The 16999-nt window shown below is 35.9% G+C and overlaps 1 protein-coding gene across 1 annotated transcript; it reads left to right on the forward strand.

The window, feature by feature from the left end:
• The first annotated feature begins 3040 nt into the window (after window positions 1–3040).
• Window positions 3041–16769, forward strand: LOC113233400. Its single transcript, XM_026468521.1, has 6 exons — window positions 3041–3123; window positions 3534–3682; window positions 8045–8387; window positions 9228–9440; window positions 12466–12702; window positions 16569–16769. The coding sequence occupies exons 1-6, from the start codon at window positions 3058–3060 to the stop codon at window positions 16767–16769; spliced, it is 1209 nt and encodes a 402-aa protein (XP_026324306.1). The 5' UTR covers window positions 3041–3057.
• Window positions 16770–16999: the final 230 nt, after the last annotated feature.

A 16999-nucleotide genomic window follows, 5' to 3' on the forward strand; every position in this document is an offset into this window, starting at 1 on the left:
GTGTGTGTGTGTGTGTGTGTGTGTGTGTGTGTGTGTGTGTGTGTGTGCTAGTGTGTGTTTGTGTGTGCTTGGTAATATTTATTTTATTGAATAACAAAAAAGACAGTATTGTCCTCAAACGAAAATCTTGCGAAATCAAACACTACCATAAGCAAAAAGAAGAAGAGGAAGTAGAATTTCGGCTCATCTTTAGAATAGCTGATATTGATATTGTTGGAGGTAAACCTAGTCGAAAGGAAGCTGCGCACGGATTACGTATGGTCTCAAACTAGGAACACCGTGTATTATGAAATTAACAACAGTTACGACATTAAAAAGACACAATTTAGAAAAGTTAATTGATGCTACCGGGAACCAAAACCGGGAAGTCCTCATTCTAGGTAGGTAACTTTATATAACTTTTAGATAGTTTACTACTGTGTTTTGAACCCAAGGTAATCAGAATCGATTACTCTAACAAAATAAATTAGAACTAAAGCGCAATAAAGTTACTAGGGTGTCTGCCTAGAGTAGCACTTTGCGTTATTTTCGATTTTCGAATCCGGGCTTACACCTCTGAGATTTTTGGAATTTATATTTATTACATAGAAAAATTCGTGAAGTCCGTTGGTTCGTTCCATGGCTTTGTTGGTATGGCTTGCTAGAAGACGTCGGTTCGAATTTGGCCGGATCGAAGGATTTTTTTCTAAGTGTTCAATCTTTGTATTAATAAGTATAACAAACTAGTGGAGTAATTTCACAAAAAATAAATGAATATCAATTCAATAGGAATCGTCATGTTGTGTGAAGTTCCCCATCAACATTGGGCCTGCGTGAGAATTACAGCCCAAACCCCCTTATTGTTGAAGGAGGTCTGATATAGACTTGTAACGATGCGACTTCCTCCATCGTCATCCGGTCTTTTTATCACCTTTGCTCTGGTTCCTGGCCACTTAATTTCAAATTTGGAATCGTTCTTTAATTCCTTTGCCTCGTCATTCTCACTTTGTTCCGTTCCATTCTCATTCTCTGCTCGTCTAGTTTTGATCCTTTAACCAGTTCCCACCCTGAATCTTGTCCCAATTTTAATACCACTTAAACTTAGTCATATTTGTATAATTTAGTCCTTTCGGGGTAAGTTTGTGTATTGATTTTTTAGTATTTAAGTAGGGAGTGTTTCTTAATATTGTACCTGTTTTTTTATACTATTATTATATATTTTATTTCTTTCGCCTTAACTTATACAATAAATTCTTGGACCGAGTAATCTATTACGTTACTATTATATTATTTTTATTATGTCACAAAAATAGATTAATACTTCTAATGTCATTAACTCTACATTCCTCTAACCCACATGTCATGGCTGTAAAAATGTACAATAAAAAAACTAAAAGAATTATTAATATTTAAATGCCATTATGATATTAAACAATTTTTGAACGGAACTCTTTAACAAAAAGTTATTGCATTCGAAAACAGCTCTTACTCTCTTCCCTTCTGTTTTGTTGTACCCGAAAGGGCCCATGATGTGTGAACTTTCTGTTGTATAACACCTTTTATAACATTGTGGAACGCAAATATTGTATTGTGTATTGTATTGTATTATTATTGCTATTGGGGGTTTATAACCTTTTCAGACTAGCTATTATTATTATTGATAACACATTTTTGTAATTTTCATTACGGTAATTATACCGTAATGAAAATTACAAAAATGTAGCCTTAGTAGTTCGAAACTTATGAATTTGAAATAAACACCTAATTTTGGCGCTCACTCGCACGACAGATGGTCGAAATTTTCAGACTTTTTACTGCACTATCAATGAAGCTAGTGCAGTAAAATGGTTCGATGTCGAAATATTGTAATAGATATTAAAGAAAATTGGTACATTGGTCAAGTGTCTATTTATTGTACTTGGACTTGGACGTGATAGTTTTTTCATAATTCATTTATTCATTGTTTCATGTGGACTAACAGAGGTGTTACATAATAGTATTCCAGCATATGAACCCTGTAAGGGCACTACAATGATAATGACTTAACAACTGCTTCCGTGGCCATACGGTTACCATGCCGGACTGCCACGCAGAGGTCCCAGGTTCGATTCCCGGGCCGGGAGAAATATTTGTATGGCCTACATTTATTTATCTCGTGAGTTTGGGTGTAATTTGTGGTTGTCTATGTGTATGTCCATGGCACTCGCGACCGAGGGTTTCCCTAGTGCGGGGCTAATCGAGTGTGTGCGTTATTATTAAAAAAATAATTAACCTCGACAATTATGAATTACATTAAAACCAATATAAAAATGTAGATAACAATAATTAACCTTAAAAAGCTTAAATATGGTGATGCAATTTTTTTTAGCATTCAATTTATTAATTTATGGTCAAAATTGGGCAAAATAATTTTCGAAGAAAATAAATGATTAACACAAAAATAAATAATAATAATTCTAACAAATGTTCAAAAAATGGTGATAATATTATTATGTCAAAAACGTGATAAAAATTAAGTTAAGGTATGTAAGATGTTTGCAGATCCAAAATCGTGTATATTTGTTTTTCTAGTACCGTCGTTTTAGGTTATCATTGGCTGTCACTTTTGTACAGTTAACTTAGGCACGATGCTTAAAAATTTGTGTATTTTTATAACCATTTATCTACGTTTATGAAAACATCCTTAGCTGCGTCAGCGAGTTTCAGTGGTCCTTTGCAAGTCCAATTAATTATACAAAGTGGACTTGGCTCCTTTTTAACAGACTTCAAAAACTTCTTTTTTGTATGTATGTTACGCGATAACTCATTTTTGAACAGATTTAGATCGTTCTTTTTTTGTTGGAAAACCGATTTCAATAAAAATTCCACGCACTTATGGGGACGGTTGTTTAGTACTCTGTAGTGAGATTATTACAGTAATGTTTTTGGTGGGATAAGAATCTACACTATTCCGAATTTCGTATTGATATAGGTACTTTTAGCGAAATAATATGGAAATAATGAATTAAAGTAAGATTTCATTACACTCTTACTACATTATTGTTTTCTTATTTTAAGGATGGAGATCAGAATACGTCAATGGCGGCACTTATTTTCTGGAATATTTCCAAGGCGATGGAAAGCAACCCATACATTAATTTAAAGGTGAAACGCATAATTACATAGTCATTATTATAGATAAAAGTGTACGGGTTGTAAAAATAGAGACTTTTCATTATGTTGCCATGAGTGGGAACTGTTACAATAGATAGGTTCTAAATTAGTAATGTTGAGGGTTATAACAATAATTTTAATTATGTCGGCGCATTATCTCCTGGCAGCATAATGGTTTAAACTACCGCCTCTCAAGCAGAGGCCGTGGGTTCGAACCCGGGCTCGCAGCTATGAAGTTTACCAAGAGCTTTTCGGTGAAAGAAAATGAACGTCGAAGACGGTTCGCAACATTCGGAAAACGTGTGAAGTCCCCAACCCGCATTAGGCCAGCTTGCCTAGCAAAAGCACAGTGTCAACAATGTGTGATAAACTCATCATAAATATAATTTTGTTTTGTTCAGGAATCTCTAAGAGCAGTTCAAAAAAATCTGCAGAGCAATGAGTACGACGTGAACACGATTATCTCGCAACAACCTGTAGAGCGGCACTTGGCGTGCGCCTACCTCGCGTGGCAACAGATCGGTCACTCTAACGCCGACAGTCTTTACAAGTATTCGCATATTCATTTCTTGATTTCATTATTTTAGTATGCTAGATCAATATAGAGATGATCACTTAAATTGATCAGTACGCTTCAGTATTATACCTATACCTTAAAAGTGTACGAAGCCTTCTATGTCGTGTACAGGGACACGATTATTGTATAGGAAATGAAATTATTTGGGATCCAAATTGCGTATATTGGATTTTGAAACAAAACTAACATTTCGGGTCCTTTACAGGTTCCACAGTCACCGCTGACTGCGATGGTAAAGTCATCATCTATAATAGTTACGTCTTACATTAATGTAAACAACTCTATTGTTACAGTTACAAAAGTTTTTATTCGATTACCTTATTTTAATTTTCCAAAGAACAATCTAATTTACGCTTTACGTGATTTACATCCAAAAAACAATTTCATTTCCTATGTGTAGATTAACAATCGCGTAAGTCTAAGGACTCGACAGGGTGTTAACTCTATCGTGGCACACATTGTTCTTCTACATGTATATGTAGATAAATAAATTTCCCCAGACCTTAGGAATGCAGTTCAAAATATAAACGTCTCCGTATTTTTGTAAATATCCGTTAACGGGAAAGTTGTAGACACATTTTATTAAATACAATATGCTAACTCTCCCATGCCTTTATATCATGGAAGTAACATTGTTTATCCGTAAACAACCAATATATTGTGAATTTAATAAAAATCCCCGCCGTCAATATAATTTAATCCTCCCTGAACCCAAATTAGAAATGTTTAAAAAAGGTCCATTGTATACATTGACTTACAATTATAATGGTATAGTTCAATTTTTATATACAATAAAATCCCTGTATTTATTAGACAAGAGGATAACATTAATGCATTTTAAAAAAGATTGAAGCAATATCCTATTCACAAATCGTATTATTCGGTAAAGGAAAGACTCACGGAAAGCTCACGTAGTTCAATTAAATTTTAAAATAATCATTAATTAAAGAAGGATGGCGACATCCCGTGTATTTTATGACCCAGTGTTTTTGACGACGTGCATTAAGGAGACCTATCAATACTTGTGATGATTCACCATCAAAACATCAAATAGCTAATTGAGTACAGCCTGTAGAAGCTGGGGTTATAAAGTTGATATATGTAGGTTATGTTTATAACATTGTCCTGTATTTCGCTTCAGATGTTTGTTTGTAGTAGCTGAAAACAACGAGTTTTCAGTTTGTTCCCAAAAATAATAAAGAACTTCCCGAATATTCCCAAATCTGCCAAACTCTGCCACATTTAATAAAGCTTATCATATTCTGCAGCAATGAAAATTAATAAAAATTAAATCTGCCCAAATAGCAGAAATCAAGTGACATTGACATTGGCAAGAGGTCTCTTGTGAAAACGTTCCTTTGCAACTTTCATTATGTCTCATTTAAATATTGTCTAAAAAGTTTTGTCGCATTGTTTTATTTTTTGCTCTATGTCATTACTATTTAATTGATTTTTTCATTAGATAGTTTATATCTTTAATATTGTATGTGTGTACTTAAAATAACCAAATATTTCAGGTAGGTAATTCAATCATGCTTAAAATGAAACGTACGTACAAAAACGTTATCTAATCTATGGTCGAACTGAATCAATTGCGTTGTGTTCTTGCATCTAAACTAAAATACAATGATTTACATTTTTTTTATTCACGACTTCTAAAAATTAAAATATAATTAATTTTTTAATTATATTTTAATTTAATATTTAATGTAATATAATTAATTATATTTATTATATTTTATATATATATATATATTTGCGTTTTAAAAATTTACTAGCAAAGTACATTAACGGCTCGTTCGTCGTTATTAGGGCAGCTTTCAATAGCCTTCTTTATAGATTTAGTTTTTTCAGCTTATTTGCGACGCCCTCACTGGGTTATGTACAATACTAAATTTTATTGTAAGATCTTTTTTATATGTACATGTGCAGTATGAGATAAATAAATAAATAATATATATGTATCTGTGTTATAACTAACGTCACTGACAAATTAACGCGTTGACAGAAAGTAATCCATCATCATCCAGGCAATTGATCAACCTTAAAAGTAAACTAATTGCGGTAACTAAGAAATCTTGACGCAGGTTTCATCATTTTAATGGTTAAATGCCGGTAGCAAATACCTTGCAGATTAGAAAAAAATGTGATGTGGGTTCAGCTAACTCATTATGGCTGCACATGCTCATTGCCTGTTTATGTAAATATGTCATGGTTAGGATTAAAATTTTTAATGTGAAAATGTTTTTCACCGCACCTTTTCTCTCCCATCGGTTCAATAGTAATAATTATAATTAATTTATTTTTGAAAACGTAGGTTGTCCAGAGGTTGGCAATAAGAAAATAAATTGATACCGGCAAAGTGGTGCCTAAATAATGTATATGTAACAGGGATGTAATTAACAAACAATAATTTAATCGCGGGGAATATAATAGTGATTGGGTTGGGGGAGAGCATGTAGTGATGAATATAGAGAAATGGATGCATAAATTATGAGGATGAATGAATAAGATTGATTTTGAAATTGCAGTTTGTATCGCGTTTGCGTCGCGCTTACATCGCTGCTTAATGTCTCGAGCGTGTGTAACCGCTCTAAGATTGGAATTTCATTATTTCGCGCAATTTTGTGTTTTCCTATTTTATAATGTTTTTTTAGTATTTTCTTCTATTCGGTCTTCGAAATAAAGGGAGGCACAAGTTACAAACTCAAAATTCGAATCTCACTCAGAATATCGGTCTCTCAATTTTCTAGGCTTTTCTTATACAAACAATAGTTATAAAACATATTTTGGATATTAAGCCATTTATTTATGTTAAGTACGCATAAGACATACCTATTTTATACAGAAAACTTCATACTATTTTAATTAAACTCTTCTAATTTAGTAACAAAAATGTTATGTCTAAGGGGCTGAATTATAGTGAGTGGTGCCTTTTTGTTTTATTTATGAAGTAATTATTACAATTGAACTACACAATAAGGAAAGTTATTACATTTATTAAACTAAATTTCTTTTACATTTGTGTTTTTGACGCAGTGGAGTTTCATCAAGATTTAACTGCCTCTGTGGCCGAACGGTTACCATGCTGGACTGCCAGGCAGAGGTGCCGGGTTCGATTCCCGTGCGGAGAGAAATGTTTGTACGGCCTATATTTATTTCTCTCGTGAGTTTGGGTGTAATTTCTGGTTGTCTCCCTATGTATGTGTCCATGACACGCGCGATACAGGATTTCCCTAGTGCGGGGCTATGAGTGTATGTGTGTGTAAAAAAAACAAAAAATCAAGTAGACGATTTCTACTGTAATTTGCTTTCTTATGACATAAAGATTATGTGATTTTGACTGACTCAATTTTGATAGAAATGTTAGTTGTGCCTTTTTACGTTCTGATAGCAGAATTGTAAGTTCTTTTATTGACTCATTTGTTTGGAGTCTGTATATCTTGAAGTGTGTCGATAATGTCGTAATGCTCATCATCGGTCTTCTGTAACCGTCCCGTGTGGCAGAGTGGCATATGTGTCATCACAGCAGTATTGCCACAACCAATTTTTAGAAATCAATTGGGTGTCGTTGAAATTTCGATAGAATTCCATAGATTGCTAGTAAAATTACATCTTCAGATATCTTTTTTGTTTGAAGTTTTATCTCACTTGTTCTTGTTCTTGTCTGGTGTTAAACCTGGTTCCAAGTTAGTAAAGAACTGCCATATCTTGCATTGTGGATTGGATAATTTTTGTTTAACTACGTCCAACTGTAAACGTATAATTATTTTTTTTTATGGTACGAAGTGACAGGACGATCATATCGTGTGCCTGGTAGTAAGCGACACGCGCGCCTGTCTATAGCAGTTGCAGTGCTCCTCAGAGCTTTTAATCGCGAAGATTTGAGAAACACTCCCACTACGCACGTCACCCTGAGACATAAGTTGATAAGGCCCACGTGTCTGTAATATCACCCTTACCTTAAAAACTACAACGCAGTAATGCTCTCATTACTGCTTGGCAGCAGAAATAGGCAAGGTAGGCAGTACTGATCGAACCCTTTCACCAGGAGCTCTACTATTATTTGAGACAAATTATAACCGAATATAATTATGGTTAAATTACAAGTTAGCTATATGAAATTAACGATCATTAATAATGTCCAATTATAATAAATGATTATCACTAATTAGAGGTTTCTTATTTTTTCTCCGGTGTTTTATTCACTCAACCAGGGACGATAGAGCGTGTAACCGTTAAATAAAAATAAATCATGCCGTGGTAAGAAACCTGCAATTGGTGACAATCATTTAATAAACAAACACGGTTTTAAAATCTTCAATTTTTTTTTAGCTTAATTTTATCGCGAACCGCGAACGAATGCTGTACGTCAAAAGATCTGGACAAAGATTTTGAGCAGAACAAGGGTACCGAGAAGACCAAAGTGTCGTTTACATCTAAAGATGTCGCAGCGGAGAAAAAAGAATCCCATTTTTCAAGAAAAGATATTCCAAAATGCGAGAACAATACCTGTGTGGGACCTGTGGTTAAATTGCCCGTGGACGCAAAAATCGTCATGCGAGTAGACGGATCTCTAATAGGAAACTGTTGTGCAAAAAAAGCGTCTAATAAAGATTCATCAACAAGCAGTAAGCAGCCTAAAATAAATGAAGACTTACAGGCAAAAATTGATCAGGTATATGATGTGAACAAATGAGTATGCAAATATTAAAATGAAACCACACAGTTTTTTATGCAAACTCCCTTATTTTTCTTTCTGAGCCTTGGGGTGTCTTCAAATTAGACGCTTATAGAAGCGCTGCAGTGACACAACTGTGGCGTTAGGTCTTACGTCACTAATTGTTACCTACTGCAAAAGTGGTGCGCGCGCGTCACGACATACACTGCGATTGGGCTTCCACTTCTTGTATGCGTTTAATTAATTTGAAGGTGCCCTATTCAGGAAATTCTGTGAGTTCTATATTGTCACAATAACACGTACGCCTACACTAAGTGTAGTAGCAATACAGAACTTGTTGCAGTTTTTAAAAACTTATACTTTAGAACTAGAAATGTAGAAAACATCATCAACATCTTTGTTCATTGTACTATGCAAATTTAGTATAGGGACAATACCTGGCATTGCCTTTGAATGAGTCTATAGAAAACGTAAATAGTCCTCAAATGGTGTATGCTCTAATAATACAAACATAATATGATTATGTGCAGTGCGTGATTGACAAAGCAAAAGAAATAAGGTCTGATTCGGGCGCTATGTTATCATTTACTTTCTCCGATAATTTTAGTAATACCTTCTGTATCATGAAAATATATAGCTTGTAAATAATTACATCGTATCTACGCATAGTAACAATAAATTAAACAATCAATACATGAAATTGTCGGTTTTATATTCTTAATTTTTTTAGAGGAAACTTTTGTGGGCATGTGTACCAACATGTAGCCGTATGTACCTAATTTTAATTTGATGTTGATTCTAATTTACGACTCTACGTTTTGTTGTAAATTATTTCAGGCCTGTTGTCTAGATTTAGCATGCAATTCGCGTCTTTCGGCGCTGGACCAATCGACAAAGGAATTGCGCACGCGCGCCGCAAAGTTGGCACAACGTGAGGCCGAGCGAGTCGAGCTCCTGGAGCGGGCTGAGGGCGCTTGGCGTCAACTCGAAGTTGGCTATCAGCGGCGTCTGCGTGTAGCGCTCGAGAAGGAGCAGGATGCCACCCGACAAGTGCGTACTTTGCTACTTCTTTGTAACAAGTTGCAAGTTATTTAGTAGCAACAGAGCTCCTTGTGAAAGAGTTTGTCCAGGGAAATACTGCTACCTTACCTATTTCTGCCGCCAAGCCGTAATGTCAGCATTACTGCGTTCCGGTTTTGAAGGGTATGGGTGCTGGTGAAATTACAGGCACGTGGGACTTGGCAGTGGCAGTACCCCTGAGATCTTTGAGATTTAAAGCTCTGAGTGGCACTGCAACTGTTATGGACAGGTGTGTAGCTTACCTTCAGGCGCATGACTTATTTGTCCCGTCACTTTACATCATATAAAAAAAGCATTAAAAATGGTTTACCTTCCTCAAAATGCGGAATAAGTTACTGCACATTCTTCACCTTTATAAAGTCCACCACAATGTGAGTTTTAATTAATTTGTGGTGAGAGTACCAACTCAACATCTGTCGACTTTCATGAAGGAGGACTTTTGGCAGAAGGGTGTAATTTTGCCGTTTCCTAGTTTTCAAGTTAAATTTCCCAGGACGGTTACAGGACACGCACGCCCCGCACTAGGGAAACCCTGTGTCATGGCAACACTCATAGATAACCTCAAATTACACCCAAACTCATGTGAGAAATAAATGTAGGCCATACAAATATTTCTCCCGGCCCGGGAATCGAACCTGGGACCTCTGCGTGGCAGTCAGGCAAGGCAACCGTTCGGCCACGGAAGCAGTTAATAATAGTGTTAAGGTTTTCTTTATATGATTATGGTTGTTAGTCTATAAAGGTATTTATGGGTTTTTATTAGCCTCAATATATATAAAAATAAAACCGGCTGGTGATGGCACTACCCAAATGCACTGCAGGAACATGAACGCATAATCAAATCTCGTTACATCGTTTGAGCGTAGATTAACCAACTTCCCGTCAGCTACGTCTCCAATATTCATTTGAGTTGTCCGCAATAAATAATAAAAAATGCGTTTGTTTGATTATTATCACCACGTAAACAGAATAATATTAACAACGTTTTAAATCATCATTCTTTACACAACTAGCTTGTTATTAATCATTATTAACCCATTTATGCGTCTCCATGTTAGGCACGGATGATGGTTTACACTCTTACACATAAACACGATAGCACGACGCGACGTCGTCTGTGTAGGAGCCCTTAGGGTTCGCTAGTATCGTGTTTATGTGTAAGAGCCCTTACATCTATGCATTTTGCGCGCGTGCTGTATAAGGGCGCGTTCGAATTAGCCGCTGTTAGAGCCGCGCGGCGGTCGCACTGCAACCGCGCGGCGGTCGCGCGACCAAATTTTTAGTGATATTTTATCTTTCGACTCAGTTACACGATGGATTCTGACGAAGAAACGTTACTTTCACTTATTTTGTTAAAACTGAATAAAAAAAAATTAAAAAGAATACCAGAACGTATTATTATAAGCGACAACGTATAATGGACATCGTCGATCGACAACGAGAATTATAGACATTTTCGAGTTGTTTGGGAGTGCTTATTGAGAATGTGGCATTAATTTCTAAATCCAAGATGGTTGTCAAGAATTTTCAAAAGTTTATTTTTGGTAATCCTTATGGGAATGGCATTTATATCTGAATACATGATGGCTAACACGACTTTTCTAAATGCAAGATGGCGGGCACGATTTCTCAAATAATGGCAAGTTGGGTATCGTTTTCGAGATATTTGGGGGTGCTCATTACGAATATAGCACTTATTTGTAAATTCAAGGTGGCGGACACGTTTTTTCAAAAAATTGCAATATGGGTATCCGTTTCGAGGTTTTTGGGGATGCTCAACACGAATATGGCACTCATTTCTAAATCCAAGATTGCGGGCACGATTTTTCTAATAATGACAAGTTGGGTATCGTTTTCGAGGTATATGGGGGTGCTCATTACGAATATAGCACTTATTTGTAAATCCAAGATGGCGGACTCGATTTTTCCAAAAAATGCAATATGGGTATCCTTTTCGAGGTATTTGGGGATTCTCATTACAAATATAGCACTTATTTGTAAAACCAAGATGGCGGACACGACTTTAAAAAAAAATGCAATATGGATAATATACCCAAACATCTCATCATCGTAATGTTTATAGTGAGAGGCTATTTTCAGAAGCAGGAATTGTTTACGACGAAAACCGCAATCGTGTTACCAACCAATGCTGAAAAAATTATTTTCATTCCTCACAACCTGCCACTGATTTTTTTTCATTATTTGATATTGGGTATTCGACTGAATAGTTGTAGTATTCGACCGAATACGAATATAAAAAAGTGGCCGAATAGGCCGAATACCGAATAGTAGCCGAATATTCGTCGCATCTCTAGTTTAGATCATAGCCCGTCACGCTGGCCCAATGAGGGTTGGGGGACTTCTCACGTCTTCCGAGGGTTGTGAACCTTCTTCGACTTGCAGGGTTCATCACAATGTTATCCTTCAGTTCATGGTAAATTTCAAATTTTTTTTAATTTAAATTTAGTAGCACTAGAGCTCCTTGTGAAAAAGTTCGTCCAGGGTAGTACGACGGTACCTTTACCTATTTCTGCCATCAAGCAGTAATGTCAGCATTACTGTGTTCCGGTTTTCAACACCCTTAGTGTTGGTGAAATTACAGACACATGGGACTTGCCAACTTATGTCTCAGGGTGACGGGCAGAGTGGTAGTGCCCCTCAGATCTTTGCAATTTAAAACTCTGAGTGGCACTGTAACTGTTATGGACAGGCGTGTAACCATCACGCGCACGACTTGTTCGTCCCGTCACTTGATGTTATAAAAAAATTTATTTGGCACATAAATTCCAAGAAACTTAGAGGTCCTAGCCCGGATTCAAACCCACAGCCCCTGCTTGAGATGCGGTAGATAAAACCATTACGGTACCACGGCTTGTAGCATTGTATTATTTCACATAAATAAAATTTTGTCGGTAGTAATTGTTTAAACGTAGCTAGGATGATGCCAATGAAGCTAACACCTAATTCTGTTTAATTATCGTTATTTTTGTTTCAGATTAAGAAATTAATTTGCGATAGGAATTGTTTTAAAGAAACAACCATGGTGCTTGTAGCGCAGATTAAAGACTATGCTATAAAGGTGGATGTTTCGAGGAAGAGTCTTGAGGACGTTGAAAAGACGTTCTGTGCGGTCGGCTTAGATCGGTTGAAATACAACGACGAGTCGACAAAAGTTGATACCATGCTCGCCGAAGAGCAGTGCAAAGCCTCACAGTTGGACCGAGACCTTCTAGTTAGTAATAAGTGAATTACCTAATCTAAAGTATCATACTGTGTTACTGTAGTAACCTATCTATAAGTATACTGCAGCGTACGTTTCTCATCGAACCCCTATCCTATAGAGTCCATATTAGATACGAGTCCTGTACCCCACCTACGGTGGCGTCGGGCTCGGCCTGCGGCGCGTGGTCGGTTTCAGTTTACAGGGTGTGCTTATGCTCTCCGGTGGCACAGCAGTTAGTACTATGGGCGCTTGATGAGGAGGTCGATTCCCGATTTATGTCAATTTAAGAAACGAACATTTCTAAGTTGGTTTTGGTCTGAGTATTCTGGGTTATCGCTGATTTGGTATTCATAGTACCTACATAGTACAGGAAATTCGGCAGTAGTTTGGCACTTTTTCCCCCTAAAAACTTTTCTTTGGCATAGCTTTCTAGAAAATGAAATCTAACATAGAGACGGTTGAGATACAACAACACTATAATCTAACATAGAGACGGTTGAGATACAACAACACTATAATAAGTATTTCATTTCCACTACGGAAGTTCCATTCAGTCATTTCCACTTCGGGAAGCATGCTTTTCATTTTTACAATTGTGAGATCTTGTAATCTATTACGTCTCCGTATACTATCTCCATTTGATGGCGTGCGGACGCTTCGGGCTTCGCCCTCCGCGGACCTCGGCCTCCGGCCTCAGCACTTATGGTTTTGTTATACAGAAATTGAAATAGCTCTTTAATGGCGGCCATATTTGAAAATTGCAAAAATATATTTTGACCACTAATTATTATCAAACAATCTTAGAAATCTTTTCGTGCCAATTTTCAGTCCGAGCAAAGCAAGTTTTTTCAATAGCCATTTACATAAAAATTACGGCTATATCGAAAAACGGCAGAAACAAAAACCAAATTGTGATTGAAGGCATGGCATTTTCAGTCGAATTAGAAGAAATTTTTATCTATCGCCAAAGAAGTTTGTATGGCGGCCATGTTGAAAAATGGCGAAAACTAAATTTTGACCGCTAATTATTATTAAACACTCATAGAGACCCCGACATGTCCACTTTCAATCGTATTAGAGCAAATTTTTATCTGGCGCTAAAAGAGTTTGTATGGCAGCCATATTGAAAAAAGGCGAAAAATGAATTTCGACCGCAAATTATTATCAAACACCTATAGAGACCCCACATATCGATTTTCAGTTGAATTAGAACTAATTTTTTGTTAGTTGTTGAACGGCGGCCATATTAAAAAATGGCGTAAAACCATTTTTGATCACAAATTATTATCAAGCATTCCTAGAGACCCACACATGCCAATTTTCAAAGGGAACAGAGCATTTTTTTTTCTGCCACAACGAACGCTTCTAAGGCGGCCATATTTGAAAATCGCGAAAAACCAATTTTGACCACAAATTACTATTCGGCACTTCTAGAGGCCTCCGCATGTCAATTTTCAGCTGAATCAGAGCAAGTCCGTTTCGGCAGCCACTTTTGACGAAAAAAACGCTTATATGACAGGCATATTAAAAAATGGCGAAAATAAACTTTTACCCCAAATTATGGTTAAGGACTCATAAAACCCCTGCATATCAATTTTCAGCCGGATCGAAGCCAGTTTTTCTTCAGCCGCCATTTTGAATTCGCCATCATGTTTTTTTTTTAACCCAGGCACTTGACCACTATTAATCTCTATGACATTCTTTCGAGCACCTCCTACCTATCTCTAATAGTTTCCGTGATAGGAGACTTTGAAATTTGAATGGCGGCCATCTTATTTATTTGAATTTCGAACATTTTTTTACTTCCGGCGGAAATTGACCAGGGTGTCATAAAAGTGCACAAATAGTCCCTCCATATATTATAGTTTTTGCAGGCCGTTGATCACTCTTTCATATTTTCCACATTTAGGTCTTCTCATATTTGATTCTTTGCTTTGGAATCTATCCGCTTACAACGGTATAAATATCTTTTTTTCCACCATATCGGGAAGTATGCGTTCTATTTGTATCAGTGAGTAAGAACTTGTAGCTTTATATATAAATTTATATAATGTATGCGTATAACATATATAACGAGAAATAGAGACGAAGTAAGGGTCACCCATCCCTGGCAACTCGTCAGGCAAGTGGGCCTTATATTACTTTTAAATATCAACTCTCGTTTGCGCTGAAATCACAAATCAGAAAGCTGAAATAGTACAGCGCCAGCAACTGACCTGTGTGTGTGTGCGTCTCCGTGTATTCCAAGAATATTCTGTATTTACTGTAATAAAGATAATGTAATAAATAACTGTAATAACTGTAATAAATACATCTAACAATGGAGGGCTGTTCCTTTCGGTAGTGTGGGAAAAACAGCAAAACTACTAATTACAAAAAAAAAAACCAAATCACATTTCATTACTAATTAATTAAATATGTAATTTTCCAATTTTCGTCCATTATAGCAAAGCTCAAGTTAAACTGGTCGATTTGAAGTGAAACAATTTACGACACCCGTCAATTGTTTCGAATTCGGGCTGGCCAATCGGAGTGCAGTTGTCACTGTAATGGTTTGGCAGTATAGTTTTCAAACAAATTAAATGACATTTCGTCTCTATTTCTGGTTATATATTCGATGACTTAGAGTATATATGACTCGATGGCGTATAATAAAATTGTCAGCGGAACTGTTTCTTCAAGTTTTTTATAGTGCAAGACTTTGAAATAGATTATGCTACGTGTAAAAAAATGCGTAACAATTGTAAGGTACCATAATACCTAAATATGTTTGAGAATTTTGTTTTACGGTTTTTATTAAATAGATTACAAGATGACCGAATGAAATGGTGCCTGATAAAAGGTCAAAAATTTTCATCTGTCTAATGCAAAATAAAACTAAATGTAGGTACTGTTAATAAAAATAAAAATAACTTAAAGAATATTTATAATAAAAACCATTACATAAAAAAAAGATGTTAATTTAAATCCAATATGTCTAAGATATATGAAGACGTTATTATAATTGTACATAAATATTGTTTTGAAATATAGTAAACATCGAGTGCTTAGGTTTTCGCGTTATACAATCGCGAAAACCGAAAACGAATTAAGCTAAAAAATCTTTACAATTTTCTATGATGATCGTTTATTTACTACAGAGTAGTTACTCTGTATTAAATAAGTCTATCGTTTAGTTCGCAGACCGCGAGAGCGAACCGCTCTCTACTAGTTACTAAATCAAGCATGCTCCAATGGTGCTCATTCAATTAATGACTTGTACTTAATGACTTGCTTCAATTCAATATTCAATTGAACAGTTTGAAGTTAAGGGTCTTGGGTGTGATTTCCATCTGATCCTGAGCTGGAAAGTTTCAGAGTTGTCATAATTAGAGAGAGAGAGAAGTGATAATGATAGTTATTATTGTAATTATCACAATAATTACCTTGGTAATTATCTTGTTATTTGTAAAATTAATTGGAGCAACGAAATGCTACCGCTAGCAACGTCATTCCATGTGTTTGTACCCGAGACGTATCCAATTGTGTCAAATGTCAATCTCAAAAAAGTCACTAATCAAATCTTTTGCCCCAAACATATTTCTTCATCTTTATTTAGTTTTCTTACTGTTTGTCATTTTAGGTCAAAAATTAAAGACCCAAATATGCTAATGCATAGCTTTAGCATGGATAATTATCAGATAGTTATCATGATAATTATCAAAGGAAATAAATATCCTGATAATTTCTAAACCTGGTTTCAAATTATGTGCACTTTGAAGAAAAACAGTGTGATAAAACGTATATGTCTAAAGCCGGGTTCCATAACTGTAACGTGACTGACGCAGTAACGATGAATTAATACTTAGCATACGTTTTGTACAACATGGTTGTAGTTCAAAGAAGAGCAGGCTAGACGGCGAGTGTTGCAACTGGAGAGCGAGTTGGATTCTAGGCGCGCGCTGTTGTGCGAAGCGCAACGTGCAATGCGTGCTGAGCTCAATGGTCTTCGTGATCAGTTGAAAAACGTTTCTAAGGAATTTAACGACGCAGAGGCTGACATTGAAAGGATAAAGAAAGAGGTAGGTACACCATAAAGGTAAATGCTAACATTATAACCTAAGTAGGTAAGTATACAGATGGTCTCTTTTTCATATAGCAATTTAAATTTAGACCACGAAAGGAAAAATTTACATTTAAATTTCAACATGAATATGTTGTGTCCGTTATTGTACAATAATGTATATATAATACGTTAACTTGTGTGTGCAATAAATCTTCATAACGGTAAATTGTTCTGCCCTCCTTGTCACAACTAACGTATTTG

This window comes from Hyposmocoma kahamanoa, unplaced genomic scaffold (assembly GCF_003589595.1).
Source record: "Hyposmocoma kahamanoa isolate Upper Pololo Valley unplaced genomic scaffold, ASM358959v1 78, whole genome shotgun sequence".
Lineage (NCBI taxonomy): Eukaryota > Metazoa > Arthropoda > Insecta > Lepidoptera > Cosmopterigidae > Hyposmocoma > Hyposmocoma kahamanoa.

Excerpts from the sequence above, each read along its gene's own strand:
- LOC113233400 (XM_026468521.1), top strand. The coding sequence starts at position 3,058 with ATGGCGGCACTTATTTTCTGGAATATTTCCAAGGCGATGGAAAGCAAC. Across the intron at positions 3,124-3,533 it reads ACCCATACATTAATTTAAAG|GAATCTCTAAGAGCAGTTCA; the intron begins GTGAAACGCATA and ends TGTTTTGTTCAG. Across the intron at positions 9,441-12,465 it reads AGCAGGATGCCACCCGACAA|ATTAAGAAATTAATTTGCGA; the intron begins GTGCGTACTTTG and ends TTTTTGTTTCAG.